This window comes from Lynx canadensis, chromosome B1 (genome assembly GCF_007474595.2).
Source record: "Lynx canadensis isolate LIC74 chromosome B1, mLynCan4.pri.v2, whole genome shotgun sequence".
Lineage (NCBI taxonomy): Eukaryota > Metazoa > Chordata > Mammalia > Carnivora > Felidae > Lynx > Lynx canadensis.
The window spans coordinates 31,143,189-31,157,150 of record NC_044306.2 but is presented as its reverse complement, the minus strand read 5'-3'; the positions used below and the strand labels follow the sequence as shown (position 1 = coordinate 31,157,150).

At 49.1% G+C, this 13,962-nt stretch overlaps 1 protein-coding gene across 1 annotated transcript in view; it reads left to right on the top strand.

Moving 5' to 3' along the window:
* The window catches only part of DPYSL2 (dihydropyrimidinase like 2), a 130,353-nt gene extending 121,893 nt beyond the window's left edge, over nucleotides 1-8,460 (top strand). Inside the window, 4 exon segments of the mRNA XM_030312341.1 lie at nucleotides 541-711; nucleotides 5,449-5,628; nucleotides 6,464-6,629; nucleotides 7,993-8,460. Coding sequence (XP_030168201.1) covers nucleotides 541-711; nucleotides 5,449-5,628; nucleotides 6,464-6,629; nucleotides 7,993-8,084 — 609 coding nt within the window. The 3' untranslated portion in view covers nucleotides 8,085-8,460.
* Nucleotides 8,461-13,962: the final 5,502 nt, after the last annotated feature.

Below are 13,962 nucleotides of genomic sequence, written 5' to 3'. Positions count from 1 at the left end.
TTCAGAGGCAGTTAACAAAGACAGAACAGAGAGATGGGTCCTGTGTGCTCTTCCTCCATTTTTACCAACATGTGATTATGGCACCTTATCAAAGCCCACACATTGACAGTGACACAGTGTGTGTGTGTGTGTGTGTGTGTGTGTGTGTGTGTGGTTCTGTCATTTTGTCATATGTAGGTTCATGTAACCACCACCCAAAACCAAGACCCAGACTTCCCCCATCACCACAAACACCCCCTATGTGTTGCCCTGTGATAGCCACCCTGGCCCCTGGAGGAATCTTCACCTCATCCCTCGTCTGTCTTCCATCTCTGTAACTTTTTTATTTTCAGAATGGGATACAAATAAAATCATATGGCTTGTGGCCTTTTGAGGTTGGTTCTTTCAGCACAATGCCCTTTATGTTCGTCTAAGCTATGGTGTATATCCAAAGCGTGTTCCTTTTTTTTTTTTTTTTTTTTTTTTTGTGAAGTCACATTGCTCCCTTCAACTCTGTAACCTGCATTTGGTGTGTGTGCGTGTATGTGCTGTGCTTCTCAGGTCACGGGGAAGATGGACGAGAACCAGTTTGTGGCCGTGACCAGCACCAATGCAGCCAAAGTCTTCAACCTGTACCCCCGGAAAGGCCGCATTGCTGTGGGATCCGATGCTGACCTGGTCATCTGGGACCCCGACAGCGTTAAAACCATCTCTGCCAAGACCCACAACAGTGTAAGTCCTGTTACACTGCATGGACCCAATCTGAATGAATTGTAGTCACAGAAAGAGACTGAGGGAGGAAGAGTCCCCAGAAAGAACTTGATGTGATAGGAATGAACCGCAAGATATATTACACATTTCCTGGGGTATAGTATAACTTGCAATTTGTTGAGAATAGCCATCTCCTTATCTTTGGTGAGATCAGTAAGACTGTTACTCTTATCACCATTTTGCAGTCCCATGGACTCTTTATAGATGGAGTTCTTTGTCTGTAGACCTCCAAAGCCTCTAAAGTCATGCCAGGACATCAGAAGCTTCTGGAAGTCAGGCACCATCCCATGGGTGCAGTGGTTGGATGCAACACCTCTCGTGGCAGTGCTTACCATGAGGGACCTACGTCAAACGTTCAGATGTCCACCCTGAGATGCACAGTTTGATTCCTTTAAGCCACTGCTTTTCAGTGTTGTTGGACAGAAACCTAAGTGACAGGTGCTCTTGTCCTAAAGGAATTCATTCACTTTGACTTCTTCCCAAATAGAAGAACTATCTCCAGCAGTATTCTGATCATGATTTTAGGATCTGTAGTTTAGGGTATCTCTTGCTTCTTGGTCTACACCGCAGAGCTTGAGGATGCCCTGTGTTATTAATTAGACATTAGGTAAGGGACTTCATGTCATGTCGCAGGCTCCTCAGTGGACCTGAAGGGGTTTAGACAAAGTCTCTGACTGTCCTGTGATTTTACGAGATCAGTGGCATTAGAGCTGTGAGATACCTTCGGTTCTTCATAGAAAAAACTGTGTGTGTGTGTGTGTGTGTGTGTGTGTGTGTGTGTGTATTAAATATCGAAAGAAAATACACAAAGGGAAAAGAAATGGGCATAGGACACGAGTGTTTTATGTCAGAAACTCTTAGGAATTCATTAAGAAATCTTAGTGAATGAAAAGGATATTCTATGTAAAAATCAAAATGAAAGCTGGGCACATAGGGCACCTCCCCCAGGTGCCATGGCAGATCCGGGGTGGGCTTCAGGGGTCTCTAGGACAGCTCTGGGCCTTTTGCTCTATCCCAAGCCTCTCCTGTTTGGACAGAGGTGCTTGGGCTACAGGGCTTACCTCTAGCTTCTGTGGATACCTGTAGGTGCCTGGATGGTGAATGTCTTTTGGGAAGGTTGCTCGGCTCTCAATGTGTAGAGTTGACTTTTTTCCTCCTTCCCCATTGGCTGGCTTAGCTTCCCAGCATAGCCTTATAGCCACACCTACTTGTAACTTAGATCACAACATCTTGGGGGTCCAGAATGGCCTCTGCAGGCAGAGCTCCTGGGGTCCTGCCCAGTGAACCTAGCTATTCTTACTCATGAACGTCACAGTCCCATTTACTTTTCATCCAGCCTTCTCAATGTAGGGGTGGCACCATTACCCCAATTGGGAAGATAAGTAAATGGAGGGTTTGAGAGCGTAAGTGACCAGTCTGACGTTAACATAGCTATTTTGTGGTAGAGCCAGAATTAGAAGCCAAAATTGTCCAGGGTTCTTCCCTACCAGGCTGCATGTACAGCCTCTTGGTCAGGCTTCGATGGAGGAAATGCTTCTCCTCCTTGGCAGTCCCTTCTGCAGAGGTGATAGAAGGTGAACTGGACTCATTATTTAAGCTGCAGATGACCTAGTTAGGGAGTTTGCACTTGGAGCCCTTCACCTGGCAGAAGAGGGGATGTGAAAAATCGAGAAGACAGATTTCTGCTATTCACACATTCGCTTTTCCAGAGCAACAGCACTGGCCTGCCTTTACCTCCAGGCAACCCCACGTAAGAAAAGAGCCTCTTTTCTGTCCTCACCTGATTCAGGGCCCGTACTAAGCACATCTGTGCAGCCTTAATCATCCAGGAAAATACAAATGAGAGGCTTTCCCTATGTAATACAGTGTTTCATACCACTGGGCTAATTAGCTTTAATTTGGAGCATTTAGCTAACTATCATTGAGAGCCCTGTTGCTAAGCCTCTGCTTGGATTTTTCAGGCATCCAGCCAGATGAGTTATTTTAGGGAGCCAGGGTGGATGTGGGTTAAAAATGTCTCTACCTGGTGAACAGCGAAGCCTCCCTGCCTCGTGGTTTGACAGAGGGTAGTTTCTGTATCCCCTAAGCTGTGATCTGAACCATTGGGCTTGTTCATGTTAAGTCACTTAGAGTCAGGGGGCTGGTTCTTCCCATCTTGCGAAAATGAGAGATGGCCGAAAGCCCTTCTAGGCATTTGTGATCAGTCATTTACAGGCAGTTAAACTCAGTGTATGCGTCTCATGATGGCTTTGAAACTGAAGAGCTTGCCGTCTTCTTGGGAAAGGACAAAAAAAAAAAAAAACCAAAAAAAGAAAAAAACAGGCCGTGGAGGAGTGAACATTTCCTAAATGCCTGGTCTGTGCCAAGTAACGTGCTAGATGCTTTTGTTCATTTTATTTCACTGAATCTTGGTGCCAGTGCTGCGAGGCAGGTTTTGTCCCTGGTCGACGAGGAGCTGAATCTCAGGAGTGTTAGGGGCTTGTCCAGAGTCACACAGCTGGTGTGTGGCAGAACTGGGATCCGAACCCAGGGCGGATGGATGGCCCCGTGTCCAGAGCTGTCCCCAGTCTTCCGGTAAGGTACAAGAGGAGCTTGTTAGAGTGTAGACACTTAGCTGCGGAGTGACCCGGAAGAGGTAGGGCTTAATGCCCTCAGATGGTGACGCACACCCTGTCAGAGGTCAGTTCAGAGACGATAGGATTCTGACAACATGATCTACGCACATAAGTTCCTTGTGTGCGGTCACCGTCACGAAAGCCCTGGGAGAGAGGCAGATGAAGACACGAGTTCTGAGGCAGGATTCAAGCGACCCTGCTCAGAGTTCCCACACACAGGGCCTGGACTGCACCCAGTCTAAGATGCCTCCGATTTGGAGGGATTCCCTGAGTTTACGTACCGCTGTGAGAGAAAACACGCCAAGACAAGGTGTGTAACAGGAGGCCCCTCTGCAGATACACTGTGCTACCGAGGGCTGGCCTGTGCTTCGCCTAGGTTGGGCGAGAGCTGGATCCGCCGTGGAGAAAGGGGGGAGCAGAGAATCTGGCGTGCCTCAACTTTGGCAGGCAAAAGTGTCTGCTGAGAAGATGAGCTGAAGGCTGGTGCTCCGGCAAGCTGGTGGTCCGAGTTCCTGTCGCCAGCGTGGTCTAGGAAAATGTCAGGCTGAGCGCTGAATGTAAAATGGCCCCACTGGGGTGATCCCCCGGGCCAGGGGGGAAAGCAAGGATCCTGCTGGAAGAGCCCAGTTCCATCGAGGCCGACAGGTTGCACAGCTCTGTTGCTGATACTGATTTCAGGGATGGAAGGCAGTCTTAGGCTTGGGGCGCACACTTTGGTCCCGAAATGCGTGTGTGGAGCCCCCTCCCCATCCCCCAGGTGCCTCTGCCTTATTCCTTGGGTGGCTTCCACGGGATTCCTTCCACGGGAGTCTCAGAGCAGTGCTGACAGCCCTTCGTTGCAGGTTTTTTTTTTTTTTTTTTTTTAATATATATATTTTTAAATAAGTATTTATTGATTTTGAGAGAGAGAGAGAGGCAGAGAGAGAGGCAGAGAGAGAATCCCAAGCAGGCTCCACGCTGTCATCACAGAGTCAGACATGGGGCTCGAATCCATGAAATGTGAGATCATGACCTGAGCCAAAACCAACAGAGGGACACTTAAGCCACCAAGCCACCCAGGCGCCCCCTTCCTTGCAGTTTTCAGTCAACACCCCTGCATTTTGACACTGAACGTGAGCTGTTAGGCCAGCCGGGTGCTTCCCCGCACTGCCTAGCCACTGTGCCAAACAGAAATGTTCTCCTGAACTGCAGTGTCCTGTGACTGCTCTCTGCTCACAGACTGACTCCTTTAGTGCTGATAACCTGGTCCGACTTCTCTAGAAGGCCGGGCTGCTTTTTGAGGTGAGAGCTGCCTGTTGATTCTCCGGCCACGGCCATTTGTACTGATGCACGGGGCAGGCAGGAAGAAGCACGGGGCACTGTGGATAAGTAGCAGTGGGTGAGCCGAAGCCACGGGATGGGACTGTGACACGTAAGAGTAGTGCCTCCCCTTTTCCGTTGCCTTGTTCTGCAAGAACAAGCTCACATGCACGTCAGGTTCCTGCGTATTTTCCAGGAGGACACACAGAGAGGTCACTGCAAAACTTGAAGCTAGAAGGATCGCTGCAAGTTAGCTAGAAGTTAGCTAGACTTCAAACATGTTATTGAAGGCATGGCCCGAGTTGCCACGGTCTTTTCGTTCAGGGACCGCAGTGTAACCACATCCCTGACAGATTGGAAAACCGGGAAAGCCGGCTCGTGGATGCTCATCTCAAAATGAAATTTACAACTTGGTCAGAGAAAGCCTTTGGGTTTTAACCTGGTTGGGGCTTGAGTCCGTGAGGACAGAGCCGCTGCTAATGCAAGGAATCATTTTCTTTACGTTTGTGTAGCATTTGCAAACCTTCACGCTTTTCCATACAGTTTTTCTGTTCCAGCTGTTTTTTCCCCCAAAGTTTTGAGAAGTAGGGAAAGATTATTCCATATTCTAGACAGGGAAGTCAAGACAGGTTGAGTGCCTGCTGGGGTGGCCAGTTGGGACAAGACTTCATCTCTGGGCCTTTCTTTCATCTGCTTGATACGGAGCAGGGGGCGCCCCCAGACTGGTTGAACCTCACCAGGACGACAGGCAGTCTGCTAAAGTTTATGCGCTCTCTCTCCCTAGTCTCTTGAGTACAACATCTTTGAAGGCATGGAGTGCCGTGGCTCCCCACTGGTGGTCATCAGCCAGGGGAAGATCGTCCTGGAGGATGGCACCCTTCATGTCACCGAAGGCTCTGGGCGCTACATCCCCCGGAAGCCCTTCCCTGATTTTGTTTACAAGCGTATCAAGGCGAGGAGCAGAGTGAGTAGCTCTGATCTTACGAATTGTTTTTATTACGGGTTAAGTTCGATTCCAAAAGTGCTTACACTTCGAGTTAGAATATCAAGATGGGTGCGGGGGAGGGGATGGTTCAGGGATAAAGGGAAGCGTGATGTTTTTATTTCTGGAGTTTGGAATACCAGCGGATGAGTCAGGAATGTCTAAGCCAGCCAGAATCAAGTATGATGTGGTATGTGCTGTGATGAGTAGTGAGGTTCAGAGGAGGCAGCCACTGCTGTGGAGTCATGGGGGAAAGTGTCATGGGGAGAGGGCATTTTGAGTTGGGTTTGGAAGGTTAAGTAGGAGTTTGACAAGTCAAAGAAGGGAGACAAGGGAATTGGAATGTCATGAGCATGGAAAATGTACAGTGTATTCAGGGCATCGTACAGTGCCGGTGCTTGGGGACGGTGAGGCGGGGAATGGATGGAGCTGCGAGGGAATTCAAGGCAGGGTGAGACTGAAAAGGAAGTTGGGGGCCAGATCTTAACTAAGAGAGCACATCCTCTTTACAACATGCTTAGGGGTTCTGCCTTGGGTGTGAGTTAAAGTTCCTGGGGAAAAAATGGTAAGAAACGTTAGTCGGTTTTTGTGGAGTAACCAGCTATGCACGGTCCCCCTTGGGGGAGCTTTGGCCTGGAGCTGTGGGTGCTGGCTCCTCGCTGACCTCTGTCCCTGCCATACGTGCCCGTCAGGGGAGCCCTCCGTCCGCACATCTCACAGGCCCGTCCCAACTGCTGTTCCTTCCCTCTTAGGAGAGGTGCGGGGGAGATGTCCTCTGTGAATGTGGCCCGAGTTAACGGGCCCTTGTGTTTTGCAGCTGGCAGAACTGAGAGGGGTTCCCCGCGGCCTGTACGACGGACCCGTGTGCGAGGTGTCCGTGACGCCCAAGACAGTCACCCCAGCCTCCTCGGCCAAGACATCTCCTGCCAAGCAGCAGGCCCCTCCTGTCCGGAACCTGCACCAGTCTGGATTCAGCTTGTCTGGTACGGTTATGGCGTGTCGGGGCCCTGTTCTGCAGGGCCACGTTAGTGGAGCAAGCGAGTCTAGAATCCAGAATGATGTGGGTGAGAAACACTAATATCCCCGGAGGTGTAACTTACATGAAATGGCCAGATGCGTTTCAGAATCTTCACATGAGTTTCTGTCACCTGTGTCCTGATGCATACACTCCGTGTACCTACAACCCAGTGTATTAAGAGGACGTTTCTCCAGAGTCTCGTGTCCATCCCGACAGAGGGTGTTGTGGTATTTTGGAACTCCCTTCGCCCCCACGTGTACAGTGTATTCTCGTAGTTCAGCTGGTACCATTCTGGAGTTTGAATCGCTTCACTTTGTAGCCAGATGCAGCCGTGCCTCGGGCCCCTCATCTGGAGAACGGGCGTAAGAGTTGTAGCTGCCTCATGGGGCTGGGGATTAAATGAGTTAATATACATAGTCGTTAATATAACAGTCGTTAGTTGTTCGGGGAAAGCGAATGATGTCAGGGAAGGTGAGAGGAAGAGGTCCAGATGTTCAGGAAGTTTCCTACTTGAAACTTCCAGCCCCTCCCTTTGGCCCACGGCTAGAAACCTTCCACCTTTCAAGCTCCCTGAGCACCAGATAAGTATTCAGATCTCTATGCTATGGCATGCTAAAGAAACAGTTAATTCGGTAGATTTTTTTTTCTTGTCGGGTAGTGCTGGTTTTCAGAGAGTCACTGTGTATGCCATTAAATGGTTTACCAGTTTTCAAAAGTTTAAAAAATAACCAACCTTACTAGTTTTCTCAGAAAGCGAAATAGGCATAATAACATTTCTTTTTTTTTTTTTTTTTTACATTTATTTATTTTTGAGAGAGAGAGACAGAGCACAAGCAGGGGAGGGGCAGAGAGAGAGAGGGAGACACAGAATCCGAAGCAGGCTCCAGGCTCTGAGCTGTCAGCACAGAGCCCGACGCGGGGCTCGAACCCACAGACCGCGAGATCATGACCTGAGCCGAAGCCGGACGCTTAACCGACTGAGCCACCCAGGCGCCCCAATGATGTTTCTGTTTTATCTCACCAGGCCATTCCCATCTCAGGAAGCACATTACAGCAGAGGTACATACAGAGTTAGGGGAATAAAAAGCCAGGGAGAAGGCTCTCGAAACCTTCAGAAAAGCCACACTTAATTTGCCTAATGAGATTAGGGGCAGGATGTAGTCTCAGTCAGTCAACAGCTGAAACAGTGTTCTTTTATATGTAGTTTACTGCAAGTATGGGCCGGGCCCTTTTTCTCCTGGGCTGTGCTGTTCCGGCGTGAAGCAGGAACCGTTGGTGGGACTGTTTCTGACCCTGACCGTGGCCCCTTGTCCCTGTCTCCTCTCCAGGTGCTCAGATTGACGACAACATTCCCCGCCGCACCACCCAGCGCATTGTGGCTCCCCCTGGTGGCCGTGCCAACATCACCAGCCTGGGCTAGAGGTCCGGCCGCAACTTCCTTGGGGATGGGGATGGGACACCTGAGGACATTCTGAGACTTCTTCCTTCCTTTTTTTTTTTTTTTTTTTTTTTTTAAGAGCCTGTGATAGTTACTGTGGGGCAGCCAGTTCATGGGGCTCCCTCTCGGGCCCTGCACTCCGTCCCTCACCCGGAGTCACTGATTTTGCTCACCCACTTCCCTGTACATCTACGAATATCACACCCGAGTCTGCCCACCAACCCCATACACGGAACCGCACCCAACACTCAGACATGTGACACAAAGCGAATCACAACGAGGGCGTTTTTCATCTCCAAGCTCTGTTGTACTTGTTCTCATCTTCCTTTTCGTTGGGGGGTGGGGGGAGGGAGGGAAGATAAAGTGAATTGCCCAGAGCTGCCTTTTTTTCTTTTTAAATTTTTAAAGTTTTCTTTGTGGGGCTGGGGGAGAGGGTGGGTGGGGGAGGGGGGAGAGCGTTGTCTTTTTTTTTTTTTTTAATACTAAATTGGGGAGCCTAATTCAATATTAATACAAGGGGTTTGAACTGGACATCCTAATGATGCAATTATGTAACCATCGAGCTCTTCAGGGTGGTTGGCAAACTCCGCATATCCCCCCTGAGAGGCTCCAAAATGTCGACATTGCATTCCATAGTCTTCTGGGTCAACTGTTGAAAAAGGCAGGTTTTCTTTTTGGCCTAGCTTTTGCTGCAGATTACATTTTTTGGAGGACTCTCTTCTTCCTTAGCGTCTTTTCTGCTCTCTTTCCCTCTCTGTCTCTCTCTCGTGCTCCCCCTCTGTAGCTTTTTTGCTCATGACTATTTTTACGTCTCTTTCTTTGTGTTTCCTCCAGCCCTTGTCTCTGAGACCATGTTTTTCTCTCCATCCCCCGTCGTCTTTTCAAATGACCAGATCTACTGTTTTGCGGTGGTCATCAGAACCTGCCTAGAAGGGTTTTGTCATTGCAGCCATAGTAACATGCTGTCCTAGTCCATAAACGACTGGTGCTACCCACCCGCCACCGCCAGGATATGTGTTTGAGTTCGGGATGCTTCTAGGTGCAGCGAAGGGCTGAGCTACCCCACATTCTCCTCTGGGGGCTCAGAATAGAACCTCAAACAGTAATGAGAGGTTGAAGAAACCTGAGGCTTTAGGACGTAAGTTTTTCCTCCATGCGATGCTAACTAGCTAAAGAAAGAAAGACACGGCCAAATCTGTAAATCGAGCCCCATGACCCAAGTGAGCAGATCACCCCCAAGCCAGCCACCGGCTCAGAGATGTTGAGCTGCTGGGGGTCTGACCCTGGGACCTGCTGGTTCCCAGTGAAGTTATCTTTTGGGATTCCAGAGAACACTGGGGCTTCTCGCTCTGGGGCAAAAAATATTATTTTTTCCTGTTCAGTTCTTCTGGAAGATACCATGCAATACAGTAGTCCCCCCGCTTCTACACAGGGGATACATTCCAAGACCCCCAGTGGATACCTGAAATGGCGAATAGTACTGAGCTTTATATATATATTATGTTTTTCCCCCCCATACATGCTTGTGAGAAAGTTTAATTTATAAATTAGGCACAGTAAGAGGTTAACAACAATAACTAATAATAGAATCATTGTAACACTATACTCTAATAAAAGTTATGTGACTGTGTTCTCTGTTTCGGAAAATACCTTATTACACTGTACTCACCCTTCTTGTGATGATGTGAGGAGATGAAGGGACGTGAAGGACGTAGGCCGTGTGACGGAGCGTCAGGCTGCTACTGACCTTTGGACGGGACATCAGAGGGAGGATCACCTGCTTCTGGCCTTCGGTTGAGCCCGAATTCCTGACACCTTGAAAAGCAAGCCCACAGATAAGGGGGAGCTACTGTACAGGGAAGCCTACTAAACTCGGATAATCCTGGGGAGATTTGACTTCAAGTGCACCTTCCTTTGCAAGGGGAAGAATCTGTTGAATGAGAGGCTAGCATCCCCGTCAGAGCCCTTGTGGGGAGAAAACCTTACAAGTCAAACGTGCCCCTCCCCGCCCCCTGCAGCGTGCGCAGGTGACCTCGTGTCCGCGTCCCTGCCTTTTCTCAGCGACCCTTCCTTCAAGCTGCCTTCGTGCCCATCCCTGTCTTTGCTGTTTTGTGTTGCGTTTCCTTCCCGATCGCGTTTACAGGTTCTCTTAAGCGACACTCAACGTTTGCAGGCTTTGATCAAACCAAATCTGCTTTTGTAAAGCATAACACAAAAAAGGTCGGTCGTTCCCTCATTACGCTGGTGTCCCCACACGTTTTGCCTTGGGGGGTTCTGCTGGGGGGGTATAGTTTCTCGTCGTCGTTGTTTATTTGTTATTTTAAAAGGAAACTGCACTTTGAAAGAATAATTGGTTAACTTAATATATTTGCTTTTTTTTTTTTTAATCTCACCTGCACTTAGAGGAAATTTGAACAAGTCGGATTTTTTTTTTTTTTTTTTTTTTTTTGGTTTCCATTCTAAGAAACACTTGCAGCTCTTTTAGTATTCACTTGGGTCTTCCTGTTTTTCCTGTACCAGGTCATGGCGATTTTGGTTATTTTGATTGTTTTCTCGAAGCCGCTTAAAACCTGAAGATGTCTGCAGGCTGTGGAAGCATGTTTATCTGTTGGCTTGCTTTGTGTGTCTGTTAAATGAATGTCATATGTAAATGCGAAAATAAATGGACAGTGTCTCCGAACTGAATAACTGCAGTGACTTGATGCTCTAAAACAGTGTAGGACTTAATACATAGATGGTTTTTAATCCTTGAAATTGTGATTGTGACCCATGAGTGGAGGAACTTTCAGTGCTGAAGCCGATAATGTGTGTAGCCAGGAGAGTACCTTTTTTTTTTTTTTTTTTGTAACCACTGTCTTAATGGCAAAATAATTATGGTTAAAAAAAAAAAGTCTCGTGTTTATTATTCCTTAAGAACTCTGTGTTATATTACCATGGAACGCCTAATAAAGCAAAATGTGGTTGTTTCAGGGGTGTGTCTGTGTTGAGATGTTCAAGGAGGCAGCTGCTCGGCCCCGCCCTCCAGCAGCCTTCCCTTCCGGAGGCCTTCAGGGGCGTCTTTGGCCTTACTTCGGTGACACTACCAGTTTAGTTGGCTAGACTCCGCCCTAGAGAGGGCACGAGATCCTCCGGAATGAAGTGGCAAACGCAAGTTGGGGAGTCGGAATCTGGGGAGGACCCTAGAGGTGGGTGTGGTGCCCCATGGGCTCTCTTGCCCATGTAGTTGGTTCACCCTGGAAAACCCTCAAGCTGCAAGGAGGCGTGGAAGAAACTAGGGTGCGTTGCCTTTGCATCCAAAGCTCAGTCGAAGAGCTTGCAGGAAAGCGGGATGCAAAGTACACGTTCGTCCCCCGCAAAGCAGGTGCCAAGAATTGACCGGGGTGGGGGAGGGGGGGGAGGGGGGATGGGGAGGGGAGAGCGGGTGGCCTGGCTGCTTTCTTCCTACAGTTATCTTGTAACTGGCCCTGTATATTGGTTCTGAAGACACTGAATGAAGAGGGTGTGTGCTCGGGGCCCCCCAGGCCCATCCTGCGAGGACAGGTCTCTTCCTTTCTCTGTTTTCTATCCAGCCCTGTCCAAAGAGGATGCGAGGCGGTTCACACTATACCAAAGCTTGATTAGCCAGAGTGTTTGAAGGAATGGAAAGTAAGAGGAGGAAAACACCAGATAAGGCCTGAGTGGGGTTACTACCACCCGCCTGTCATGAGGTCGTCACCTTGGAAGGGGGAGCTCTGAGTGTTGCGGCAACAAAATGCGAAAAAGAGAAATATGGCCAGAAGATCCTTTAGTCCTTAGAAGAACAACAGAGATTCCCCATCCTCCGCGCTGCTGGCAATCACGGGGACCCCTCTGCCCAGTGTCGCGTGTCCAGGGTTGACCCTTCTAGTGTGTTCGCTGTATGCAGTGCCAGAGCATCGAGTCTGCCCAGGATGGGGGGGACGAGAAGGCTCACCCAAGTGTTTATAGGACCTTTGATAAGAACAGACGTCCCAGGCCCATAGCCCATGCTCATGCCTGTGGACACCCCGGTTCCTGTGGACACCCAGTGCCTCCCAACCCCTAGCAAACAACCAGCCTAAGGCTGTCCGCACTGGCTGGAGAGGCCCAAGTAGGTTCGGGGAGGAGGCTTGGATCCATACGAGCAAGGAATTGCAGGACAGCTGGAGAGCGGGTGCTCTACGGAGAGCAGGAAAGGAAAGGAAAAATAAAAATATTTTTAAAATTTTTTCAAAGTTTATTTATTTTGAGAGGGAGACAGAGCAGGGGAGTAGCAGAGAGAGAATCCCAAGCAGGCTTTGCCCCAGGGGCACAGAGCCAGATGTGGGGCTCGAAACCCACAAACTGAGACACGACCTGAGCCGAAACCAAGAAGCAGATGCTTAGCTGGCTGAGCCACCCAGGTGCCCCACCAGAGACAGATTTTAAAGCATCTAGAAAAAGCAAGTGGAGGGGCGCCTGGGTGGCGCAGTCGGTTGAGCGTCCGACTTCAGCCAGGTCACGATCTCGCGGTCCGTGAGTTCGAGCCCCGCGTCTGGCTCTGGGCTGATGGCTCGGAGCCTGGAGCCTGTTTCCGATTCTGTGTCTCCCTCTCTCTCTGCCCCTCCCCCGTTCGTGCTCTCTCTCTCTCTGTCCCACAAATAAACGTTGAAAAAAAAATTTTAAAAAAAAGAAAAAGCAAGTGGAATGCATATGCTTCAGGAAGTGTTTCTGTCCTGTGTTGCCATGAAGTGAAAGTTCTATTTTCTGGCAAGTTTCTTTTTTTTTTTTTTTTTTTTAATTTTTTTTTTCAACGTTTATTTATTTTTGGGACAGAGAGAGACAGAGCATGAACGGGGGAGGGGCAGAGAGAGAGGGAGACACAGAATCGGAAGCAGGCTCCAGGCTCTGAGCCATCAGCCCAGAGCCCGACACGGGGCTCGAACTCACGGACCGCGAGATCGTGACCTGGCTGAAGTCGGACGCTTAACCGACTGCGCCACCCAGGCGCCCCTTCTGGCAAGTTTCTATCGTACACATATTCTGGAAGAAAAAGCAGATCTATTCCTTTCTCCTCAACTGAGACGGGGATAAGTTTTGATGATGCTACTGGTGAGGTGCGCATCTTCTGGAAAGCTTCTGTGGGCCTTACCCTTTCCTCAAGACCGAGATGATGTCATCTGCTCAACGTAACTCCCGGCTTAGGAACAACTCAGAAAGGACAAGCCATAAATCAGATACGGTGCAGAGCAGAGGATTGCGAAGAAGCAATAGGAAGCTGTTGGAAATGGTGTCGTGAGCGTCTGTCCTGAAATAGAAATAGATTAGCTGATGAAGAGTAATGGCGACAAAGGTCTGCAGTTGAGTGCAGAGATCGTAGATCTAGGACACATCAGAGATGGTGTCGATTGTTAAACAAAACAATCTGTTAGCTAAGGTCACACTGATAGTAAGCTAACATTGACTATCACGGGCCAGGCACTGCTCTAATGACATTTCACGTGTTAGCACGTTAGCCTTTGCAGCAGCCCAGAAGAAGGCACCATTATTTTTGCTCTCACACAGACAATGAGACAGAAGCATAGAGAGTTATAAACAACTTGCTCAGAGCTGGGTTTTGGACCCATTCGGTCTGGGGCCAGTGCCCGTGTTCTTCATCACTATTATTTTGCTATTTCATTGACAAAGTTCCTGCGTAGAAGCGCGTGGGGAAAGGAGAAGGGGGCAGGTCGCGGAGAATCAGATTGCAGGCACTTAGGCAGACTCACGGAGGGAAATCGTGGACAAGCGAGAGATTGGCAAAAAAACAGCACGATGATCTCACGCAGCCAACCCAGATTTGGAGACGTATGGGTCCTATACAGAGCTAGGAGAAAATGGTTTA